Source organism: Macrobrachium rosenbergii, chromosome 16 (genome assembly GCF_040412425.1).
Source record: "Macrobrachium rosenbergii isolate ZJJX-2024 chromosome 16, ASM4041242v1, whole genome shotgun sequence".
Lineage (NCBI taxonomy): Eukaryota > Metazoa > Arthropoda > Malacostraca > Decapoda > Palaemonidae > Macrobrachium > Macrobrachium rosenbergii.
This window is the reverse complement of record NC_089756.1, coordinates 34,337,863-34,364,847: the sequence shown is the minus strand read 5'-3', so window position 1 is coordinate 34,364,847 and position 26,985 is coordinate 34,337,863. Positions and strand designations below refer to the sequence as shown.

Here is a 26,985-nt window from a genome sequence, read left to right as displayed (position 1 = left end):
AAATTATTTTCATAAAATCTGTAAAAAAAAATATTAATAACAATTGAAAGGCAAATGGATTCATTTAGTCACCATGCAATCAGCACACTATCTGGAAAGCGTTCCTAGCTTTTAGGATCAAACTCCTAGCACCGTAACGAATTGAAAACCCCTTGTCTAGGTTCCATTTTCATTGATGCCATCCAGATGAGTGACAAAGGGGAAACCAGTCGAAAAGCGGGGGGCAGTAGTAGTACGAGGGTGAGGGAAGAGAGGAGGGAATCGCAGGACTCTTCCAACAGGAGCATGAAAATTAATGTGATGTACAGAGGATCGTTTACCGCGTGAGGGGCATTAAGGTCCTCTGTTCCGTCATTACCGCTGTGATCTTACTCTTAGTGGCCATTGTAGGCCTAGGTGTCTGGATGCTGGTCAGTGCTTATGGCGAAGAGAAAGCCGACAAACGTGCCGGCCTTGTAAATGAAACTACCCTGCCAATGCCACAAGACCTGGACGGCAGAGGAGGGCACTACGAAGAAACGTCAACGGTGGTTAGTATAGATTTCAATGCCCCAAGTGTCACAATAGACGAGCTTTCGCTGGCAGCAAATCTGCCGAGCCTTCAACCAGAAGAAGAAAATGTGGGCTTCAGTGAAGAGGTGTATTTTAGTGAAGAGAGTCCCCATAGCGAGGAGGTTCCTTTCAATGAGGCCATTGGACATTTCCAAGGTGTGACTCCCAGTAAAGATGTAAAGTCCTCTCCCAGAATACCAGGGCCTGATCCACCGTTTGGGCTCTTCAATGGTATGATTGACCTGGGAGACACCAGGATGCCCATTACCACTGAGTTTTTAACTTCTACAGGCGAGAATGATGAATGGGGTTCAGTGGACAGTGATCACATCATGGACAGTTTTGTGGAGCTCTCTGAATACAAGCCAGTGGCAGTTGCTGCTCCATCAGACTTCTACAACAGCCAAGATGATGGGTCACTGCATGGGTTCATCAGGAACAGCAATGGAGAAATATTTCCAGGGAATGAGGGGAACCCCATTATAGAGAGTCATTCCCATCCTCATTTACCAGATAACTTTCCCAGGGACATTGACCCCAAATTAGTTGATTCCGAAATACCATTTCCATTCCCTCCCACTCTAACTCCAGCTGGCCCGCCTGTTCGGTTACCGAACCCCAGGCCAGGGTGGCGTCGGAATAACCCACGTCAGCCTAGACCTGGAGGCTTTCAGAGAATACCCCAAGGAATACGGCGAGCACGCCCAAATATAAACCCTCGACCTCCTTACTACCAGCACCCAGCTTTTCAGGAATATGGTCCTCAATTGTATGACCCTCATTTCACACAAAAACAAGGATTCCAGACGGAAGAAAATCCTCCCGCAGATCAAGACTCAGAAGATGATGAAGGACAAACAGATACTGAAGAAAGCCCTGTATCTGCTGATGTGTCTGAACATTCATTACTTCATCAATACAGTGCCAATGGAGAGATAAAACTCCCAGCAGGCATAACTCTACCTCCTGGTTTTTCAATACCAGATGATCCTCAGGGTATAAAAATATCTGGTGTTGACGTCCAGGGGCGTAGGCCTGCTCCTGGTAGATATCTAGAGGATATGATGCATTACTACAACAAACATGAACGGCAAAAAGTAACCCCTACTTCCCCGAGCCATAACGGCAGTCGGTACAGTGAAAGAGCAGGTCTTTCTGAACAAAGCAGCAATCCAGAGACGAGGGCACCATGGCAAGGAAATCATGATGGACAATCAGAGCATACTGATGAGGTATTTGACCACTTCCGGAACATTTACAACACGAAGCCCAAGCCTCCAGCTGAACACGATGACCGCGGACCAGTCCCCGAAGAAACTATGGGATGGGGTCACACCAGAAATGCACACATGTTTCCTAATCCAAACATAAGAGGATTGAGACCTGGTGGACAGGGCTATCCAATTCAAATACGACCTGATGCTGAAAACCCAGACAGAATTTTAGCAGTTGGTCCAGACAGAATTTTAGCAGTAGAGCCAAATGGCCCACATCCTCAACAACATGTAAAACAGCCAACGAAAGTTCCCAACCAGCACAGACCACTGCTTGGCCCATTAGCTGACATATATCAGTATTCTCAGAAACTCGCCTCAACATTGCTCAACTTTCCTAGTAATCTTTTTACTCAAGTAGCTGACTCGAGAGCTGAGCACATGAAAAACGAAGTACAGTTGCTGGAAGATTACAATAAACTGTTCCAAGAAAATAACATCACGAGTGCCGACATACTGCCAGATATGTTTGATCAAAGACCGGACCGCAACGAAAGACTGATGATTCTCGACACTGAGAAGATCAGGGCACTGAATCCCTTCGAGCTGTCTTTGATCACCTGGACCTTCTTAGATTTTTGGGAATTTCTCATCGAGAAAGTAGGGACACTATCTAAAGACGACCTGCGCCAGCTGGAAAGCAGATTAGACAGGCTTCGAAAAGAGAAAGACCACAGGATGGCCAAGAGCCTGGTGGATGTGACCATCGACCACGTCTCGAAAGATGCGTCGCAAAGTAAAGACGACATAGCCCAGATTGTCACGATGACAGAAGAATTTATGGAAACGTTGCCTGAGGTGACTCACAACGAAACGTCGGGTGACCACTCTACCGAATCAGCCGTGCAAGGAAGAATGTGGGATCCACTGGGGATTTTTACTGACGAACAACGAATGCAGTTTATGCACTTTGCCATCAAGGTTGTCTTCCGGTTCGGGCGGGTGTACCTTAATAAGAGGTACGCCCTGGATTGCATGATGCTTCTCTTCTGCAAGGACCTAAATTCCGGCTCAAAAAAATCAGGAATGGATGGAATGGCGGCAAAAGTTAAAAGGTTAGTTTCTCTCTCTCTCTCTCTCTCTCTCTCTCTCTCTCTCTCTCTCTCTCTCTCTCTCTCTCTCAAGAGAAATCATTAAATTCCATATCTCCGTCCAACAGCGAGAACTGCGAAAAAGCTCGCGTGAGGTATTAGCTAAGCGAAAGCTCATCAGAGAATGGTAATTTCCATCACGGCAGGAAAAGAAAGTTTTCCCTCATTATCGGATGTGCGGATGCCGTGACGTATGCACACCTTACCGCTCCTCTGCTTTTGTGAATGATCATTGTCTACTGGGTTAGGAGATGCGGTAGCTGACTTTTTCTTTACTGTGAGTTTTTGTTCGTTAGTTTTTCACTATATCATGATATTGCTGGTATTCTATTAGTAATTACTAAGTTGGTATTTCTTCGTCTTCTTCCATTCTTCCCTCACCAGCCGAACCAAAGGGAGAACACCTTACGAGTTTTAATGAGATATAAGCACAGTTAACTTTATTTTATCTCAAGTCCTTCTCTGAATTAATACAGGCTTCTGAAACTGGGAATAAACAGAAAGTATTTAATTACAATGGCCTTTTTTTTCCTAAAGATTCCTTCTATTTAAGAAGAGGGAGGAAAACATTTAAAAAAAAAAAAAACCATTTGTGGATAGTCTTTTAGGGGGAAATTCACGGCTCCTCCGCTGTTAACTAACGCTAGTCTATTATTACTGACTTATCAATTTTACTTTGTGGGAAAGGCATAGGTGGAGAGTGTTGCGCTTTGTGTGGAGATGCCATTGCGCTGTGTAAACGTTGGTGTTTCCGAAGGTTGCTCGGAAACGTTAGCTAAACGTTAACCAGAATGCGGAAGTCGGCTTGACTTACTGATTATAAATCACCTAGCAACACCCTGGAAGGCAGTTTTTTTTTTTATCGCTTTCTTTTTTTGGTCAAGCCTTTCTCCCTTGCTTTTTCTGGCTTTCTAGTATCCTATGGCTCTGAGCTGGGAAAGGATACTAGGTTGTCCGTCCTGTCGGCCTTTACATTGGCAAAAACTTTAGAGACTGACTGAACTCTGAACAGAATAACCTTACGCAGCCTGTAGGGGAAGAGTGAATTTATTTATTCACTCAAATGCGGTCGCCGTAAACATGGTCATCGGCTCCTTACGAAAAGCGCAAAGAAGGGTCAAAGAAAAGTGTAGTTAACTAAGGAAATGATACAAAGAAATCTGAACCTTTTTGGTATCAGTGATACCTAATGTTTTTCCACCGTAAAGCCCTCGATCCGCATGACCTTGGAGTTTTATGGCCCATATTAGAATATTATATCCGATAATGATTATCATCGTAATCATCTGTGAAATGAGACGGGGTAATTTTGTAACCCAAACCTTGTCTCTTGTGACGCAAGAAATAATCCAATAATTAATTAATTAATTAGCTAACCTTGTCTTTTTTTTGTTTCTAATGAACATGTATAACGACATAATAGCATATTCATATATAAACTCTGAAAAATATATTTCTTAATTTATAGCTTATACTCAAAACAGGTTCCATCGTTGAAAGTTTTTTTTTTATCATGCTTCTCAGCTTTTCTTTCGAGCTCGTTGGTTAATTCGCACTACACTTGGCTTCCCTTGACCTCTTTTTGAAGCAATCTTAACGCTTCGATGAACCACTATAGGAAGCAAAGAGTTCAAAAGCCTGTCAATCAAGACGCAAGAATTTCATCGCCTCCACTTTCTTTGTAGGAGTTGCCTGGGGGGGGGAGACGGGGGAGGAATTTTAGTTTTCAGCAACTCTCTCTCTCTCATATGTTTTTGAACACAATTTGTTATTATAGTATACTAGTATACGAAAATCAAATGAGACATGTAACATTAATAATTGTATATGAATGTGTTTACGTAATCAAGTTATTCAGATGATATATTTTGTCCTCTAATATATATATATATATATATATATATATATATATATATATATATATATATATATATAAATATATATATATATGTGTGTGTGTGTGTGTGTGTGTGTGTGTATACATACAGTATATGCATATATTTATGTACTGTATATAACATCAAAGTGGAAAAGAGAATAATTTACGGGCGTCGTCTTGCAGAATGATATGAACAGGAACTAAAGGAATCGTGAAGTTAATCAGGTCGTATAAACAATATACATTCTACCTGACTTATATTGCAGGTATACTGGAAGTGGTTTCCGTAACGTATGATAATAATAGTATGCTTACACATGAAATAACATCACGTTTTCTAAACATCGAGCAGTTTATAAGTTTACTGTTAACATAAAATTCTGAATGATTTCCTTAGGGATTCATGTCTTTTCAGACTACAGTGCATATGGACAAAATAATGCCCAACTGACTCTAAAACAAAATAAAATAGCATCTTGTACATTTTTTCAAACAAGCTAAAAGTTGAGGCATCTATACCACAATTCTGCCATAAAATGGAAAACTGCAGTATCTACAAAGTTTTCGAAATTGATTTATGCCACCTATTCGGCTCGTGAAACACCAATACACAAGTTACTGCAGTTTCAGAAAGATTTTTCAATGCTTTATTTAGGGGTCCCATTTGCAATATCTGCAAAATCAGTAGTAAGTCAAGGGACAACTGCAGTATCTACCATTTTTCTCAGTTTTGTATTTTTGCAGATGTTGCAGTCTTCCAACTTCGGGCAGAATACCTTTTAATGACATAAATGACACAATACATCTGTAACAGTCTTGAAAACAACCAAAAAAAAAAAAAACCAGGAAATTATTGTCTCAAATCGTTAACGCCATCATAAATTGTGAAAAGACGCTAGAACGCAGAAATTAGGTGTTCGGTAAACGGCGTAAACAGATCGCTAAGTGACGAAGCCATTTGCCAACGCGTGAACTACTATCTTTTTGATATCCATCGGGAGCGTCTCACTTCGAGGGAAGTGTGGGTCACTCCGGTCCGATGGTGATGAGCGGCGGTGGCTGTGGAACGGCACTTCTTTAGGAAGCGAGGCTCGCTGTCGAGTCGAGAAATTTAAAAATGTTTAGCCAGAAGAAGATCCTTAGTATTCTTTGGAAGTTTGAATTTGAAGTCAACGGTCCCTGTAGGCTTGTCCCACTTGAATAGGGATTTATCTTCTGAATAATAATAATGACCATAGTAATAACAAGTCGCCTTTCTGGCTGTTATATAGTAATGTGGTAGTCCGTAGTCTATAAAAATACTTTGGTAGAGCCTTATATACAATTCAGTACAAAAATATTACATAATTACTCCCTACCTAGATATTCCTTTTCAAGTGGCTGTTTAAATTAAGACAATTGACTTTACCTTTTTCAAAATATACATTCGTTTTGTAATGATTTTCCAATGGAGATTTTTCATGCAAGCACTCGTAAAAAAATTGGAGAACGTTTAACATTTATCTAAAGAGCTTGAGAGCACGTGCGTGCGTCTTCCCTTAAACTTAATAGATATTTTTAGGGACATTGAAATTTGAATTTTTGTTGTGATCCTTCTTGTTAATATTAAGAATGTATGACATTAACTTCGTCTTTTAACTAATGTCGACATGGGGGGGTTCCGATAGTCCGAAAGTCAGCAGGCCCGATAGTCCGAAGGTACGATAGTCCGAAGTCAAAGGCTAAATTTCACAATCAATAAACAATAAAAATACCAACATCATTTTTGCCGTATTAGCCATGGAGGCGGGGGGAATTAATCAGTTATAACGACTATCGGACCTTATCGGACCTTCGACTTATAATTATTCAAACAAAAGAACTAAATTAATCAATCAATAATCATTCTAGTTATAACTCCTTATGACTCATAACTATTCATTCAATAATCAGTTAATTCTGTAAATCACATCTGCGAACTCTACTATGACATACATACGTAAACAAAATCCGGCTACATCAGATTATTGTTAATCATTCTCTTGACCTACTGATTGAGTGATTGATTTTTGTAAGCTAGCGTAACAAAAACGATAGTTGGCTGAAATAAGATTTTTATTTTTCAAATTCTTTTTTTACCTTCTAGCATGCCAGTGCAATAAGAAAGAGCGGAGCACGTTAATTCAGGTGAATTAGCGTGTCTGCATTTATTAGTATAAAGTAATGTAAAGTAAATATGAGTTAATAAAATAAAAAAAAAATTTATTTGTTGCAAATTTTATCATTGTTTTGCATTTTTTTGCTCATTATTATTATTATTATTATTATTATTATTATTATTATTATTATTATTATTATTATTATTATTATTATTATTATTATTATTATATATGCTTTCTTTTTCTTTTACAGGTAAGATGATCGTCAAACCGAAGTATAATCTCACCGTCATGGTAAAGTAACAGTTTCGCCTTAAATGTTTACGAACTATTTCCAGAAAAGGATAATCTCTATACGGAAATTTTATCAGTCAGCGTGGAATCGAATGCAAAAAGTCTGCTTAAGTATTTAAAGTTTTATTCTTATCATATTATATATATTCTATATATGATGAAAAATATATTTATTCATATATTTACATCGCATCTGTCAATCTATTCGTCATCTTCTATTTTATCTACATTTCATATGCCTTCATTTTACCAAGGCAGCCACAAACAAAGGGTTCCGTCCCATGAAGATCATTTCTTAGGCAGTATTCAAATCACCAAGAATCCTGGATTGTGGTGACACGTTAAGCAATGGAGGCGAGTCTAGTTTACGGATACTTTAGCGTCCTTTGTCACCCTTGGAATACATTAGAGCTTCATAGTTTAACTGACTGGAAGATCGCTAAAATTTAAACTGTAAAAAATGTCCGTATTTATCACCGCCAAGCATAGTTATCTACATATTATCATATCCCTTCATTTTACTTAAACAGCCACAAACAGAGGGTTCCGTCCCACAAAGATAATTTCTTAAGACGTATTCAAATCACCAAGAATCCTGGATTGTGATGACATGTTAAGCAATGGAGGCGAGTCTAGCTTATGGATACTTTAGAGTCCTCTGTCACGCTTGGAATATATCAGAGCTTTATAGTTTAACTGACTGGAAGATCGCTAAAATTTCAACTGCAAAAAAATTTACATATTACCGCCATTCAAAATTACCTACATTTCTTATTCTTTCATTTCATTTATACAGCCACAAACAGAGGGTTCCGTCCTATAAAGATCATTTCTTAAGCCGTATTCAAATCACTAAGAATCCTGGATTGTGATGACACGTTAAGCAATGGAGGCGAGTCTAGTTAATGGATACTTTAGAGTCCTCTGTCACGCTTGGAATATATCAGAGCTTTATAGTTTAACTGACTGGAGGATCGCTAAAGTTTAAACTGCAAAAAAAAAAAAAAATTGCGTATTCATTACCATCAAAATTATCTATATTTCATATTCCTGGATTTTACTAATACAGCCACAAACAAACGGTTCCGCCTCATAAAGATCATTTCTTAAGCCGTATTCAAATCACTAAGAATCCTGGCTTGTGATGACACGGGATACTGTAGAGTCCTTTGTCACCCTTGGAAAATAGCAGGGCTTTCTAGTTAAACTGACGCGAAGATCGCTCAAGTTTAAACTGAAAACAAAAGTTTGTACATTTATTGCCGCCAGTCAAAGCTATTTAGTACGACTGACAGTTATAAACGAAAAGCTTCCCCAGCAGTCATTGCGGTAAAAGATTATTTATAGATAAAATTTAGTTTCCGAACTAACAGAAAGAATAGCTGAATGTCACCAGACTTCAAAGTTTATATTTGATCACACAAAATTTTGAAAATTTAAACAATGAATTTCTGCTGTCTCATTTTTTTCATCAACGCGTGTTCTGAAAAAAGACAAATCACTGGCTTTTGAAATTATAACGCAGTTATATATTGGTAGCTCTTGTCCAAAACTTTTGTTAATTTTCTGTTGTTGAGATGATAGCACAACGTGTCTAAGGTAAAAGAAACCCCGCTCCCTACACAAAGGTAATTGATTTTGACCTCAAATTGGTCGCATTGGTCTCCAACGACCACATCTTAAGGTATAGTTTCTCAAAATCGAAAACCATCATAAGAGAATCATTTACATCCTAAATGCTTAAAAGAATTTTGAGAGAAATAACGGATACATCTACATCGATCTTTCCTTTTATTTGCGGCAACGAACCGTTATGCCTCATTTATTAACTGCCCAGCTTTATGTGGCGCTCTCATCACGAACAAAAATAACATTGTTATTTTATAAGAGCTCGTTGCCTGCCCGTGCGCCATGCAATACTGAAATTAGCTTTCCTTCTTATACCTGTAATTAGACACAACGAGTAGATTCGTGACGCTAACTGCTAATTCGCTCATTTTCCATTAAATGAATTGGCTTCGACAGAGAGGAAAGTTACCAGACTTTCTTCTGATATTTACGTTAATGAAGAGTATTGTTAATTATAAAATGAGATCATTAGGTCTGCTCTGTTAATCAAGCAAGGTAGCTCCTGACGAAGTAGTTTTCAAGCATAATGGTATTTTTCATTGTTGATCATGACTTGAACGAATTCTCTCTCTCTCTCTCTCTCTCTCTCTCTCTCTCTCTCTCTCTCTCTCTCTCTCTCTCTCTCTCTCTCTCTCTCCAGGGAAATATCTGTTTCCTGCTCTCATGCCACGAATTCAGCCGGGCGATGAAGCGTTATTGAAAGTTTTCGTAGGGAATCAAAGATGAATCCTGTAGATACGTGTCTCCGATTTCTCCCTAACGCTGTGGAAGATACATACATCCACTGTATATATGAGAGAAGCTCATTGTTCACTGCATATATACATACATGTGTTTATGTTTGATACATACACACATTATAACGAAAAGTTAATGTTTACCATTTCTTTCATTTTGCTTTGTTCCATTGCTAGGTCAGCTGCATATCTCTGGGCTCTCTCTTTTTGAGTTACTACATAATTTGTATTGCTCGCTCTAAATCTATCTTTCTGTTTAAAGATAAAATACTTCCCAGTTTCACGTTCCATTTCCCGAATGCATAAACACGACAACCGTTCCTGGATGTTTGATCGACAAACAGTGAAAAAACTGTATTGTAATAAAACTGTATTGTATTAATATAGTTCCTTGTTCGCCCAGATCATATTGGTTCGAGCGCCAGCTGAAGTAACACGATATTTATCGCCTAGGTCATCACGTAAACAAATTTATTAGCATGCATTCACCCACCCCCATAAATCAAGACGAAAATAGAAAACTGGTTAAAGCAACGGGCGAAACCAGAGTGGAAAACAGCAGAGCAATTGCAATACGCGACGCCATGACCGAATTCTTCAGTCAATCAACAGATAAATGCAACACACGACAAACCCAGACAAGCGTATATTTGATTTAAGCCACGCCACGCTGTAATTCTTAATGTGTTTACAGCTGCCACGTATTTCCCGGAAAATTCTGGCTCTTCCTCGACTATTGAAAACCGTATCTGGCAACGTGTGCACTGATAAACGAGACACACGTCTCGCCCAGAAAGACAAATCGCCCGCGGCAGGCCGGGTTTCTGTCATTGCTCTTTCCTCGGAGGTGTCATCTCGACGCCAGCTATCGATCAGTATTAGCGGACATCACAGCCAGCGATTCTCTTACACGCAGCGTCTGTTTTTACACGTGCAACTGGACCGTGGGTGCAGTCACCCACCGGCCCCAAGCCACGTTCGTTCTAGCTATCATTAGTTCTTCATTTACTTATTTTTCTATTCTATTTCTTGTTCTAATTTCTTCTCCCTTCTCTTCCTTCTACTCTCTCTTCTGAAAATTACTTTGACCCCCAGCTCTTTTTCATTCAGGATACAAAAAAGATCCGAGAGCAGTCATCTTTGACCAGTTTATTCAATAACCCAACAGATGTAGCCTTCTGTTGTTTTTGCTAATGAGTCTCATTTCATTAACTCACGTTTTGGCTTTCGTCTTAAAACAGGCCGCAGAAAGGTTGTAAGAGAAACGTGCCTGGATTGTTTGACTTCCCCTGAGATAATATAATGTATCATGAACATATTATGTTCTCACGTATGATATATGTGCAATGATATAATTTGCGGTATTCATGTTCGAAGACGAGTCATTATTATAAAACTTGAATCAATAAAACTAGTAAAACTCGTAATTAAAAAGAATGAAAAACTGTTAAAGAAACAAAGTTTAACTTCACATAATAGGTACTGAAAAATTCATCAAACATAATAACAAAAACCAAAGAAAGAAAAAAATAAAAACTTAGAAAAAAGAATATACCATTTAATTTCGGGTACCTGAGGCGCTCATTTTTGGTCTTGAAAAAATATGTTTAGGTCGACTTGGCGTAGCCGTTTTGGCTTCCTATGTATAAATGGACCACAATTGTAAACTATTTTTGCTTCTTTTATGGGTCACTGGAAAAAAAAAGTTGTTCGTGGTGACAGAAGCTATTATTAAAAGAAGTCTAAGTATGGATCTCGTAGAAAATGTATGTTTATTTTGCTGGTGTTTCTTTATTTGACCTCTTCTCTTTCTCTTTTCCATTTATTTTTCTTCTTTATTTCTTACCCATTTTTTAAAGGAAAGGTCCGTCTCATTTTCTTGCCACTGAAGGTAAATTTCTAAATCAATTATTGATTTGTGTGTGTGTGTGTGTGTGTGTTTGTAGTTAAACGTTACGACTGTGTCATCGTTACAACATTAGACAGGAACAGTTCCCTAGGATGGTTTTTGCATACTTTTTCCTTCTGGACCTGATCAAGATTGCAATAGATGCTTTAGGTAATCTGTATTTCGTTGATGGGAATATGAGCAAAATAATCTGGAATCATTGGGTCATTCGGCGCCTCGATCACAAGAAAGTATCAGCAAAAAAGCGAAATAATTTGAAGACAAGGTTTAAGGACACTAGCAAAGTACCTGACTTAGTAGCAGGTTTCTAAAACCCCTAAATCGGCAACAACATTCCATCCAAGGTAATCGTATGTCATTATTTCATAATAAACCATCTTGCCTTGCCTCTTTCGGCTTTCAGCTTCAGGCTTCACCAATTGCCTTCTGTGTTCCGGAGGTCACCTGACATTTCTGTTTCCAGAGGTCTTTTATTCCTCACACCGCTGGACTGTGGAACAGTCGCTTTGAGGATGTCGTGCAATTGGAACTTCAAAAGTTCAAGCGAAGATGCAGTGCATTACTACCCTAATACTATTCTCCTTGCATATTAATACATTTTTATCTATCTATTAATTTATTAATTTATTTCTTCTTTTTTAATAAGCGAGATCTCTTCTTTCTTTATTTCCCTTTACTCCTCTTACTTCTTCTAATGAACGCCACATTCTTTGGAAGCTTGAATTTCAAGTCAATGGCCCCTGTGATGGGCTTGTTCCATATGAATAGGGCTCGTCTTCTGAATAATAATAACAACCTTGTTCATCTAGGTTCTCTCCATAAAGCAAAAGCTACAAGCAAAGACAATAGCATGACGCTGTAGAACCAAAGACCACATCTGTCTTTCGAACAGCTTATCGTTTTACAAACTTGCTCAAGAAATCGTGAAGGCCACACTGCCATTTTCATGCTCGGGCTGCGAAACTAAAGGCACCTGGGATGACATTCATCTGCATTCCGAAATCACTGTTCCTCTACGCGGGTCATCTTTTGGCTTTGTCATTATCGAGAAATGTTACGTCATAGAGATTAGAGTGACGGTAAACTTGTGGTACGTCTTCTTCTCGAATGCCGTCATCCTACTTTTATTTTGAAAGGGCGAAAGATCCGTGACAGAAACTGCTCCTTGACACGCACGAGACTGACAGACAAAGGAGTTGACGGGTTCTGACAGAGATGGACAGTAAATGCAGAGCATGAGTGAGTTGCCTTTTTTTTTTTTTTTGGTAAGGCTTTGTACCTTTCAACTGATATCTTTGGAAATAGTTTCGAAGAGGAAAAAAACCAGCTGACCTCATGAAACTTGTTCTAATTACAGACAAAAAGCGCGAAATGTGCTTCCTTGTGATCATCTGTGTATGGTGTGTTTTAATGATTGTGTAATAAATATTCACGGATATCTCTCTCTCTCTCTCTCTCTCTCTCTCTCTCTCTCTCTCTCTCTCTCTCTCTCTCTCTCTCTCTCTCTCTCTCTCTCTCTCTCTATATATATATATATATATATATATATATATATATATATATATATATATATATATATATATATATATATATATATATATATATATATATATATATATATGTGTGTGTGTGTGAGTGGAGAGAGACAGAGACAGAGATTCCACTCTCGACCCTCTTCTCCCTTCTTTAATATAAATTCATTTTAGTCTGTTGAAGGCTTGGAGAAATTAATGTGTAATTTTCGCCTTGTTCTGTAATAATAATAATAATAATAATAATAATAATAATAATAATAATAATAATAATAATAATAATAATAATAATAATAATAATAAAAGGTTTAGCTTCCATCACACCATGCTTCAAGTCTAGTGGCGAGCTGTTCATGATTAACAGAGGCGGTTAACATCTTAGAGACTTCCTCAGGCGCACATGTCTGCCAGTACTGATCCGCTGACTGCAGAACGTTAATATTTGGCAACGATTCATTTAGAAAGTCATGCACAGAGAAGGCCATTCACCCTTTAGAATATAGATTTATTAATTAATTTTTCTTCCTTTCCCAATAACTGATCTCTTCTTTCTGTACTGCCTATTATCTTATTGTCATAATCTCTGGAAGCTTGAATTGCAAGTCATTGGCCCCTGTAGGCTTGTGCCATGTGAATGGGAGTTTATCTTGTGAATAGTTTACCTTCTGAATGATTATAATAATAATAATCCATAAAAACCTCACAATAGCATGAGTCACTAAAATGGTGAAGAAACCCACAATGGTATAAATGTAAATTATAAATGTATGTATACAAAAAGAGCTTTCGAGAACCTGGTCGAGTCTCTTCCTCAATCTCAGGTTCTCGAAAGTTCTCGTTTTGTATATATATTTATTATATATTTACATTTACACCATTGTGGATTTATTAACCAATAATAATAAAAAATAATAATAATAATGCTAAGAAATTCACAATCTCGTGAAAAACAATGTGCAATAAAATTCCGCAATTATATAGTAAACTATGTTATTTTACATATCAATACAGTTTACTATATAATTGTGGATTTTTATTACACAGTAATAATAATAATAATAATAATAATAATAATAATAATAATAATAATAATAATAATAATAATAATAAGATGATGATGATGATGATGATGATGATAATGAGAGAATGTCTTCATGAGATAAACATAGAAACTTTGTCTTTTTTGGGGGGCCATTCTTTGCTTTTGCCGATTCATATTGTTGAATATTCGCGGCCCATGTGCATCCTGACACCGTTATGCTAGATTTGCATCCCAGTCGGGGCGTGAAATATTGCAAAAGTCTGGTTGTGCAGTATCTGCTTGCCGCAACTTGCAACTCATATCTGTCAAACTAGCTTGCAGAAGAACATACGGGTTACTGGTGGAAGGCCAAACTGCTCGAAAATAATCGAAGAACATTTAGGTTACGTTTCACTGGCAGCATACACGAATACGCGCACAGTGGAATTCGACGCTTTTCCTAGTCGTGAGCATGTACTAATCGGAAGGCCGTTACGTTCGAAATCAAAACACACAATACGACGAATGTTCCTTTAACAAACAAGGCTGATAGAAAAGCCACATCTGTACCTTAATTCTCGTCTTGTGTTTCCTTATCTGTCGCAGTCAACATCTGCCATCTGGCAAAGTCTGCTCAGGGAAACCGTTATCAGTTTGTAAGAGCACCTACCTGGAGGTGAATCAACACCTCCCCTCCCCCGCCCCCGACCTCCCCCTGTCCAAAACCACTTGGTCACCTCACCACCCCCAGGTGAATTTCTTTCCCAAGTCTACGTCTTTTAATGGCTTTACATTCGAGGTGTTAAAACTGAGTCGCTTAAGACTTCTTCCCAGGTCTAATTCTTTTTTTATTTAAGTCTATGTCGGAGTGATCAAATCTTGTTCTGTTACACTGGTTTCTTGAGCTTTAGTCTCTTAGTAAGTTCTACGTATGATGTGGTCAAGTCCTCTTCATTAGATTTCTTAACCAAGTCTAAGTCTTGCAAAGTTTATGCATGAGATAATGTAAAACCAGTCCCCTCAAACGTCTTTGCCATGTCTAAGTCTTATAACCGTTCTGTCATTGTCTTCTTTCCCAAATCTACGTCCTGATAGCTCTACATAAGAGATAGTTATGTCCAATTTCGACCCCCTCCCCCAGCCCCCAGGGACCACTTAAATGCACCCACTTTACAATGAACAAAAACAATAACCACTTCCCAATTTGTTTTACAGCAATCTATAAAACAAACTGACATACCTCACGTCGTCATTTTCGAAGACGTCAAAAAATCTGGAACATAGAAAACATCCGGAAGTGAATTCTTCCGGGCTCAATTTGGCCAACTTTAATTCGCCGTTAGGGAAACGCTTTCATTGCTCGTGTGGAGCATCGAAGTGGAAAAATAATTGTTAAGACTCTATCACGGAGCTTCATAAAAAAAAATGTTATCCTTCCAGTGTAAATCTCGCGAAATTTCATTTTCCTCAACTTAAATTTTCTCATTGTTGTCCTGTGCTAGTAAAGTAAAAACGGAAAAATTGAACATTCCTAATTATTCTATTCGCATTTTCCTATCACATAACAGTAAGGAGAAAATTTAAATTTTGCAATTAAAGCTCTCGGCGCTTGAGCTGGAAAGATTAAATTTTTCTTGAAGCTCAATCACCAATTCTTGATTTTTATTTTTCCCTCTTCGATGTTTTTAAGATCTTAAATGTTTTAAATTTCGATTTTTTGTCAGATTTTCTTATTACCGTTAGGAGCTGCCGAAGTAAAAACAGAAATATGAAAGAATTCATCTTGGTGCCACAGAAGAGTTTTATTTCTTCGCATTCAAATTCCCCAGCCTTTACTTTGCCGTGACGCAATTCATGTCGTTCTGTTAAGCATCTCGCCAAAGGAAAAAAGAAGGAAACCCGTTTTTTGTATCAATAACCAGTAACCAAATCGTTTTACAGTTACGGCGTCGTTAAGCGACTTAATATCGTGAAATCGCTCTTAAGAAAGTCGATGAAAGTATAATTTTATGCTACAAGCTCAAAATAAGAGGCTATATTATTATTCTTATTGCCTTTATTTGATGTTTTTGTTGTTTGGCCTTCCTGTTCAATTTGCGTTGCTAATTTGTGGTTTGAGAGTGACAGCAAAAAATGAGGCAGATTAATTCATACCGGAACAGCTGCTTCCCATATGGTGGCCCTCTTTAATTTCACTGTTATTTGTAATCCACTTTCTGCTTTTCCATTTCATTCGTGAGAGGTCGTACTGAAAAGCTTTCTCTCTCTCTCTCTCTCTCTCTCTCTCTCTCTCTCTCTCTCTCTCTCTCTTCTCTCTCTCTCTCTCTCTCTCTATATATATATATATATATATATATATATATATATATATATATATATATATATATATATAATATATATATATACTGTAAATATATATATATACAGTATATATATATATGTATATATACATTTATATATATATATATATATATATATATATATATATATATATATATATATATATATAATATATATATATAGAGATATATATAGATATATATAATATAGAGAGAGAGAGAGAGAGAGAGAGAGAGAGAGAGAGAGAGAGAGAGAATCTATTATTCTTAAAATTTCTATCATTTTCAATTATCTGTCACTTGTTTGTCACTTGTCAACAACAGCAGTGTCCTAACACTGTCATAAATCATATCTGTACACAACAGCATTCTGACTGTTCTGGTCCAGTGACATGTCACGTCAGAGTTAAAAGACGAGCCTGCCATCTGTTGCCTCCTAAACGCATGATGTATCTTAAAGCAATAATGTCCAGGTTAATATGTAATTCCAAATGTGAGCATCTTCTCTCAGTATTGGAGGTAACATAAACAAAAGAAAGCGCCTGAGATTTTGAGACGAATTTTTAAAGCTGAAGGTTGAAGTGTTGCCCTTCCTAGGTCTCTCTCTCTCTCTCTCTCTCTCTCTCTCTCTCTCTCTCTCTCTCTCTCTCTCTCTCTCTCGATATTGTTCTTACACACACATACATTATGATAATATCCTATACGCTTCTGTTGTGGTATGTAGAGAGTGGTATTTTTTTATAAATACACGAGTATACTTATCCATGTGATACTGTTCTTATCAATATTTATTTATGGCACTGTAGTACAGTCTCTGATGCATGTATTTTTATATAAATGAGAATGAAATAACGATGAACATTAAAAATAAATAATATATACCACCTTAACAACGATTCAATTCTTAACCATAAAAGGCACAATAAACTTGTCTCGTTCACTTCTGCAGCCACTCATTTTTGGGTAAACCTCCTTTTAATATTTTTCAGCCAGGAATGAACAATTACATTTCATGACTCTAAAGCTTACTATTCTTCTTCTACCTTTTTTGGGACGTTAAAAAGAATCCCCGTGAAGCGAGTTGGTCTAACTCTGGCTCCAGTACAGGGCTAACTGTTCTTGTGTACGGGACACTCTGCCTTGAGCTCTTGACCGTCCTAATTCTTTGCTCATCTTGCTCTAGTCGGTCAGAGGATGTCCTGGGGTATAGAATAAGATTTGCGATGCTACAGGAAGTGAGAGAGAGAGAGAGGAGAGGGAGAATCAGAGGCTTTACTACAGCCTCAACTGATACAGCATTTATGTGAGAAAAAATTTAGTTCATTTAAGATTTTCTGAAGAAAAGTCAAATATTGTTTTTTTTAGTACAAGAGCATTTAAAATTGAGTGACAAAAGACATTTTTTTTAAATGTGAATACATTGGGAATAATAATAATAATAATAATAATAATAATAATAATAATAATAATAATAATAATAATAATAATAATAATAAGAGATAAAGAACATTGCGTTGAATCTTTTCATAAATCGTTATCTCTGACGATTTTGAAAAGAAGTCACATAATCATTTGGTTAGAAGCAAGTCATGGCTAGAGTCTCTCTCTCTCTCTCTCTCTCTCTCTCTCTCTCTCTCTCTGACTGGAGTTGTCCTGAGGCGCTTGTTAACGGACTTTTTTGTTCAGTGCGGTCCCTCAAAAAAAAAAAAAAAATCTTGTTCACTCAACCGTGGAAGCTAAACACTCGCCGGTAATGGAGGATAACAATAAGTTTAGAATGAATTAACTGAACAACATCCTTAATTTTGCTGTTTTTGTGGAGAGGGAATTGTGTGAAATCTTCTCTTCTCTCTCTCTCTCTCTCTCTCTCTCTCTCTCTCTCTCTCTCTCTCTCTCTCTCTCTGCTCGTCATGTAACAACAGCAACAACAATAATAATAATGATGATAATAATAATGGTAATAATAATAACAATAATAATCGCAAGGTAACTCAAGATAATTTACCATAATCTCATCTGCAAAAAAAAAAAAATATTTAGATAAAAATCTAGAATTTTAACAAAGAGAAACACACACACAAGTAATATATATACAGTATATATATATATATATATATATATATATATATATATATGTGTGTGTGTGTGTGTGTATGTATATATATATATATATATATATATATATATATATATATATATATATATATATATATATATATACATATATATATATATATATATATATATATATATTGTATGTATATATACATATACATATATATATGTGTGTGTGTTGTGTGTCACAGTAATTATAATCGAAAGTGACGTATCGGAAATAGTAAAAAACACACAAATTAGCGGACACTAAAGTCTTTGGAAAATAACGCTGTGAATTTTGAAAAGCCCCAGCAACTCCAAGATACGTTTGACACCTACCGTGAGAACGACCTGACAAAGTACTCATCACGAAGTGTCTTCGGAAGCTGATTTCTTAAACGACATTCACGCTTAGGTGCCACGATGTACAAAACCAGAGAGCACTTTACCTGTTTTTGCAGAGTCCTTAAGCCTTTTTGTACATCTGCATAATATATATATATATATATATATATATATATATATTACTATTATTATCATTATTCAGAAGATGAAATATATATATATGGAACAATCCCATATATATATAGTGACTTGGAATTATTACAAGCTATCAAAGAATATAGAGTATTCATTAAGAACAAGTAAGAAGAGTGACTTGGATTCAAGCTAAAGAATATATAGTTCATTATAAGAAGTATATATATATATATATACATATATATATATATATATATATATATATATATATATATATATATATTTTTTTTTTTTTTTTTTTACTGAATACGACTTCCCGATAATCTAGCATCAGATTCATATTTTGGGAATGAAATGATGCCCCTTATTTTATGCTAGAATTAGCCCCAAGTAAGGGCCTGTCTCTAAATATCCTCCCACGTTAACATGAAAGGCATAGCTTGGCCCAGTAGCTGAACAAAATCATTTACTGAAGACTCTATTAAACTTTATTTCTGTTGTTGCACTACTGCTGTTGCTATATACATTGAAAAAATCCAATCATTTCCTGGTTTTTCATTCCTCTCGTCGAGAGCCTACCACCGCCATTTTGACCGACGGCCTTTTTAAGGAGCGAAATCAAGAAACCACGGTCCTGGTTTTTCACCTTCCGTACAAAGCTGGTTTCGACGCCGTACGGTGCATTAATGACTTTCCCCCCCTGCCATTTCTTCCCCGCGGTTAACCTTCGAAGGTTAGCCTAGCCGACTGCAATAGTCGCTTTCCGTTAATTTGCGAGAGAGTCCGGCGATGTCAATACGACGTCTCGCAAACGTGATCCATGTCCAGTGGGACCTGTTACGTTTACGTGATGAGGTGGTTCTTGTTGCTGACTTCCTTCTGCGGAGGCAGCTTTTGTCAATGTTTGGTTAATACAGCTGGTCTTGTTTCTTCTTCTATCTTTGTTTGAAGCGGCTTTTGTGTTACGTGATTCTTCATTAGGAAAGGAATTTCTTATACAAACAAGATGCTAAGGCGAAGATATTACCGAGATGAAGTATTCCCAAGGGGAGGGTCTGGTAATCGTAGACCTTATGCCATCAAAGGCCGTTGCTCAAAGGCGGCATGTAAATGTGGTAAAGTGTTGAAAGAAATAAGAGTCCTGATGTAGATCTCTAGACTCGACCACTCAATCGAGAGGAATGTTTTAAGAATAACGGTTATGATTTTCCCTGAAGAGTTATACAGAGTTGGCGAATAAAATAACTAAATGTATCTTCAATTTTATGTATTTTCTCCCAAGTTCGTTCTCTCTCTCTCTCTCTCTCTCTCTCTCTCTCTCTCTCTCTCTCTCCTTACGAATTTCATTTACTGCCATGACTTTCCAAATTATTCTAACCGAGAAATTATCAAGAAATCTTGTGGACGTCAGATAAAAGTATAACCTTTTAGATGTTATTACCACGTGAGAATTTCCAGCTCAGGAAAGAACAATCTCATGGCTGTTTGTAAGTCAGAATCTCATTTCACGCCCTCACACACTCTCTCTCTTCTCTCTCTCTCTCTCTCTCTCTCTCTCTCTCTCTCTCTCTCTCTCTCTTTGTATTCAGTTCTCGAAACGGACGAGATTTGATGAATGGGTCCTTCCCTAAAACCCTTTAGGTGTCTGTTGACCTCATCAATGAATTACGTACCTAGACGATGGTCAACTGCTGTAGGACACAGCTAGGGTGGAGAAAGAAAAAGAAGGGAAATATGACTCGGCACAAGTGTTACTGGTTCCTACCTCCAAATGTTTACTATCAAAACGGAAATACCTCGACGAAGTAATCCTCACCTCACTGGATAAAACTATTCATAAGATATTTTCCATTGGAGATATTACAAAATTAAGAAAGAAAATAAAATCATATATATCTGATTTAAACAGATTTTTTTACTAGCAAGTGTTCTGTTTTCAATTTAGGAAACGAGAAGGGTGAAAATAGAAAATAAAAATCTACGTTGTGGAGTTTGGGTTTTAGAACTCTCTTCAACCACACATTGACGTCACAAAAACAAAGGTCAATAACCCCTAAGAAGAGTAGGGAGTGAACACAGGTCAGAAGTCCACTAAAAGGAAGGAAAAGAGTATCTTCAAGAGAAAGGAGCATAATATGTTTTTATTTAGAAATGGTTGTCAATCTTGTTGTTGGAACGATGTTGTCATTATGGACTTGGGATTACCATTTTTGCCTAGATATATTACAAGCATTGAAAATTCAGTGTTTATCATAAAAATATTCATCAATGATATAAAGAACACAACACAAGAACTAGCGTTTGTATTGCAAGCACGTAAGACTTCGTTATAAGCGGATTCAGGCCTTGACATAAAAGTGAAAAAAAAAAAATCAGCGATTGAAGGAAATTCTGAAATCTCTTAGCTAATAATCGATGACAGAAATCTGCATTAATACCTATTCTCAAGACCAATTCTAGATGAAATAAAATCTCAAACAGATCCGGTTGCCTGACACCTAAAAAAAAAAACAAAAGAATAAATGAAAATTGTCACAGCCTACTTAACCTCAACCGGTTGTTACTCTTTTTGGTCATGTGCATAATAAAAGAAATTCATCTCGCAGGTGATTCTCACCACATGACGTATAACTAAGACTATCCAAGCGCAGATTAACTAGGGAAACGCAGTTTCTTCACTCAACCGCAGCTCGCGAATCGTTTGTTAGTATCTCCGCTTGGAGGAGACCCAGGCATTAGCATTTATAGAGGACTCCAGTCATTAACATTTATGGAAGACATCCAGTTATTAACAAATATGGAAGACATCCAGTTATTAACATATATGGAAGACATCCAGTTATTAACATGTATGGAAGACATCCAGCCCTTTGTTGGCCGAACCGGTTGAGCTTCAGACTGTCGCTCGATGGGCCAGTTATTATGAAGAGTTAGAGGAATGTATTTCTGGTGATAGAAATTCATTTCTCGCCATAATGTGGTTCATTCCAATATAGGTCCCGCTGCTAAGGAAGAGCCACGTAAAATAAGTCAATCCTTCGTCGTTTAATCAGCTCAGTGGTCTGGTAAAACCAAGGAATTAAAATATATGAAGACATCCAGACATCCAGTTATTAACAAATATGGAAGGCATCTGGTCATTAACATTTATGGAGGACATCCACTCATTTACATATATGGAAGACATCCAGTCATTAACATTTATGGAGGACATCCAGTCATTAACACGAAGACATCCAGTCATTAACGTTTATGGAAGATATCCAGTCATTAACGCTTATGGAAGACTTCCAGGCATTAAAATATATGGAAGACATCCAGTCATTAACATATATGGAAGATATCCAGTTATTAACATGTATGGAAGACATCCAGCTGTTAACATAAATGGAAGACATCCAGTCATTAACATACATGTAAGACATCCAGTCATTAACATTTATTGTCGATTATTGTGTGTCAGAAACGTCATTTTTAATTAATCAGCCAAGAGAGGCTATATGCACCTAAGAATAGCTCGTCCTTTGACACAAACCAATATGGAGACTACTCCACTGCTCCGAAGGCATCCAGTCATCAACATTTTACGGCGGTTAATGACTCGTTATCGCGCGTGTCAGCGACGTCAATCTTTAAATACTCCGTCAAGGAAAACTTATACATCCAAGAATAGTTGGTCCTTTGGCACAAAGTGTGTGGAGACTAAGACTCTACCGCTCATGCGCGGTGGTGTACATCGGCTACCACTTTGCTCCTGCGAGTCCCTAGCGGTTCTTTAACGGTACACGAATGAGAGAAGCAATACTTGGGTTAGTGGAGGACGGGGATTGGGTCGGTATTCGGTTTCTGGGTTGGGTGAATTTTGGAACCGAGAATTTTTAGCGTGTCTTGTATGCCGAGTTATCGTTTTTTTTTTTTTTTTTTTTTTTTTTTGCGAGCTCATAAATTGGTCTAGTTTGGTGAGCGCAGGAATTTCTGCAAAGCAAATTCACAACTTTATTCGTTGATGGTGAGGTAGTGAATTTTTGTTTGTTTTATCTCTCTTTCAGGAGATAATAATAATAATAATAATAATAATAATAATAATAATAATAATAATAATAATAATAATAATAATAACACAAGATATGTTTGAAAATTTTAGAAATACTGTTTCAGTTTAGTTTATCTTATCATTCCAGCGTTCTTATGCTCATTCATTTTTCTTTTCCATTTTTGTTTTATTCTTATAATTATGCGTGGTTGTTATTCATATTTTATTTATTATCAGATCATTTAAGGGTTCTTTGTAGCATTCATAATTATGTTGTCTTTAATTTCCCAGGAATTATGTAACGAATGACAAATAGCAAGACAATCACAAACTATTTCTTGAAAGTAGAATTATTAAAATGAAATTTAAAATAGTCACTTCCGGAAAGAAACCTTTCTTCACTGAACGCACAATATTTTTCCCTTCCGTGTCTTGTAACTTCGCAAGTTTATGTGGCCGTCTCAGTTCTCTGAGCTCAAAAGGAAGTCAATTTTATTTCTGACTGATGTGTTAAGTACATTTGCCCCGGAGAGTTTTAAATAAACAGACTGGCCTCGAATGCTTTGAATGACCTTTCTGAATAAACCATTCATTTCTGACTTTACAAAAAAAAAAAAAAAGAATTATAAAAATAGATCAACTGAGCAATCACAATCACAAAAAATCTATATATCATTTGGCAGCCGGAAGGAACCTTAGGGAAAACGCTTTACCACAGTCACGTGAATCGTGTCTCGAAGAGTTGCCAACGATCGTTAATTTTGGTATTTTCTTCCCCTTGCAGTGTTGGCCTGAAGGTCCTGACCGAAAAGGAAGAGCGCCAGATGGACACCATGGGAGAGGTATGGCGTGCCTTGACGGCATGGGAGACTCTCCAGTGTGAGGATATGTTCCCCAAGTAAGTTTGTTTCCCGTTTTATTGTTTTTATTGGTTTTTTGTTTGGTCTGTTGAGTAGCCAAGCTTGGCCTCTGCAGGCATAAAGCCGACCTGCTCTGATAAGTATGTAGTCTTCAAAAAGCCTTTGAAATGGTGACATTGCCTTACTGTGGTCTGTTAGTGGGCAAGAGCCCCAGCAGGCATAAAGCATACCTGTACTGGTAAATATGTAGGCTTCACAAAACCCTTGAATTGGTTTTATTGGCTCTTTTTATGGTCTATCTAGTGGCCAAGTTTGGCCTCTGCAGGCATAAAGCTGACCTGCTTTGATAAGCATGTAGTCTTCAAAAAGTCCTGGAAATGGTTTTATTGGCACTTTGTTTGGTCTGTTTAGTGGTCAAGGGCCTCTTCAGGCATAAAGCTGACCTTTTCTGTGTATTGATAGGTATGTAGTCTTCAAAAACGCCTTTGAATTGGTGACATTGCCTTACAGTGATCTGATACAACTGCCCTATAGAGCTTTTGCCTTGATATGCTGTAGTGGCCCAAGAAACCTTTAAATCCTTTTATAAAGTATGATTGATTGTTACACTAGTGACCCTTTGAACCCTTTTTTATAGTAAAATTTATTACTTTAATTAGATATGATGGAAGCAAATATTCTTTTATTCAGTACTACCGTGTAACTTGAATGAAATCTGACTGCCTAAATGAAATCTGTATCATTGTCTTGAAAAATTTGCTTCAAAGGTCCTTTCCTTTGTTCAATTTAAAAATTACCGTCCTGCGGCCTCCAAAATTCTAGACTTTGTCCTGCCCATCTTTTAGGTCCATAAAAACCTTCATAGCCCTTGAAAGAAAGTCTTAAATTATAAAGCATTAAACACATTGAATTAATTTCCACTCTTTTTCAGGTGCGACGGCCCCAAAGCCCTGGAAATCGTCAACGAAGTTGCCCTTGCAGCCCGCAAGTAAAACGCGCCCCAACCGCTCAGGACTTCCTTCCTTGCTGCCTTGATCCACTGAAGGACTCAATTTGCATCCACAGGAAGGATCCCACCTCAGGCATCATCAGCGTCACATTCCTGTCTGATTGATGTTGCGTGAATCTGAGTAAAAAAAAAAAAAAAAAGGGATTCCCTTGGCACCAAGCGAGGGGATTCCATTTCTCAGGAGAAAGGGGACTTGATTGTTATTTTCTTTGCCCGGTACAAGGGAGCTATTAGATCGTGTGCGGTCAAATCGTACAGCTAGCTTAGTCAGGGATACGAAGTTTACTCGAAGCCATTATTACTGGGATAGAAATATAAAAGGCTGTTGATTCTCTCCCCTGACAGTGTACTGAATCGGCTTGAACAATGTCAAGAAGAAGAAAATAACTACTCATATTATTCAGTCTCCCAGTGGAAAAAAAATTTTAATTCAAATTTATCAATCACTGATAATCTCATATCACGTGGTATATGATATTCATTCACTGCCAAGTCAGAACCAGAAACAAACGGCAAAGATTAAGAATTAAGTTGAGAATCGAGTTGATTAAATGATGCATTTCTTTATGCTGGGGAAACTACGTCATAAGAAATTCACAAAAAAAACAACGACCACTATCCTACATTCATACTCTGTAAATAAAGAAAAAAGTAAAAAAATTCTCTCGTCATACTCAGACGATTGTTGTTGTTGTTGAACTTGTTGTTATTATTGTTGTAAATTTTTTTTACTGCACTAACACACACTGTATAGCAATACTTCGTAGCTGTGATGTATTTTGTTTATTGTTTTTTTTTCAATTGTTGTTAATTCAGATATGTTTCTATTCTGAGAATTACTAACAAACATGTTAAAAGCCGGAAACACTACTTTTACTTCGCCAAAGGAAAATTGCTACTTTTCCCCAGAACTAAAAGCAGTGCGACTAATCTACAGGAACTATGAAGTAGTTTCCCTCTAGTATTTTTTTAAACTATTTACAAGTTATTGATTATCAAAAAAGTCACCAAATTTGACTTCGGTCATTGGTGAATCTCCCACCATCCCCCTAAAAAAAAAAAATTGTTGCTGAAAACATTTTGTCAATTTAGACCCTGTTTTTGTAACTCGTTTATCCCAACATGTTTCTGACACAACGTCAGGATTCTTTTAGATACATATCGTGATGTACAGATCTCCCACCCACCCAATTTTATTTTTGTGTATGTCCTATTTATTTCAGTAACTTGTTATGATTTTTTTTTTTTACATATGAGTTAAGTTTATATTTATTCTCTGTGCTATTTATACATTGTTGTATGTCGCAAGAGTTGATATATATTGCCTTGTGACGTAGCGAACAATAAAGAATACTTTTTAATAGTGATGGATTTTCTTCGCCTTCAATATTTACTTTTTGAAGCTGGAATTCAAATGAATATAAACTGCTTGCTATTATTGCTTTCTTCACTGATATGTAGTACATGCATAACAGGAAAACATACATATTTTCTCTCTCTCTCTCTCTCTCTCTCTCTCTCTCTCTCTCTCTCTCTCTCTCTCTCTCTCTCTCTCTATATATATATATATATATATATATATATATATATATATATATATATATATATATATATATATATATATATATATGTATATTTATATTTATATACATAAATATTTATATTTATATTTATAGAGAGAAGATTTATAGAGAGAAAGAGAGAGAGAGAGAGAGAGAGAGAGAGAGAGAGAGAGAGAAGAAAGAAAACCTGGGTGACAAACAGTTTGATATTTCAAAATAAAAATACAGATAGCGGCAAAGTAAGTTTACCTTAAAATTTGAATGAAGATTGAAAAGGAAAGAGAATAACAGTGCTCTCTTCCATAAGTAGGACACTTGTAATCATCGGCATTAACTACAATAAAGTTCAAGTAAGAAAATATCAACTAGAGAAAATGTACAGAAAGCAAACCTGATAAAAAAATTCAGATGATCTCATTAAAAAAGTCATTATGCCTAATGAAAGATCAGCAATCCTAAAAAGTCAGCAGACTTCCTAAATTAAACAAATTAAACAAGTAAAAAATGCGCCGAAGTTTCTTGGGCGCAATGGAGTTTTCTGTACATCGT

The 26,985-nt window shown here is 36.8% G+C and overlaps 1 protein-coding gene across 1 annotated transcript; it reads left to right on the top strand.

Annotated features, from left to right (window-relative positions):
- Positions 1 to 26,237, top strand: LOC136847286 (uncharacterized). Its single transcript, XM_067118823.1, is given in 4 exon segments — positions 1 to 310; positions 313 to 2,881; positions 23,790 to 23,903; positions 24,797 to 26,237. Coding segments are annotated over 4 exon segments (2,868 nt in total). The 5' UTR covers positions 1 to 186; the 3' UTR covers positions 24,858 to 26,237.
- The last annotated feature ends 748 nt before the right edge of the window (positions 26,238 to 26,985 follow it).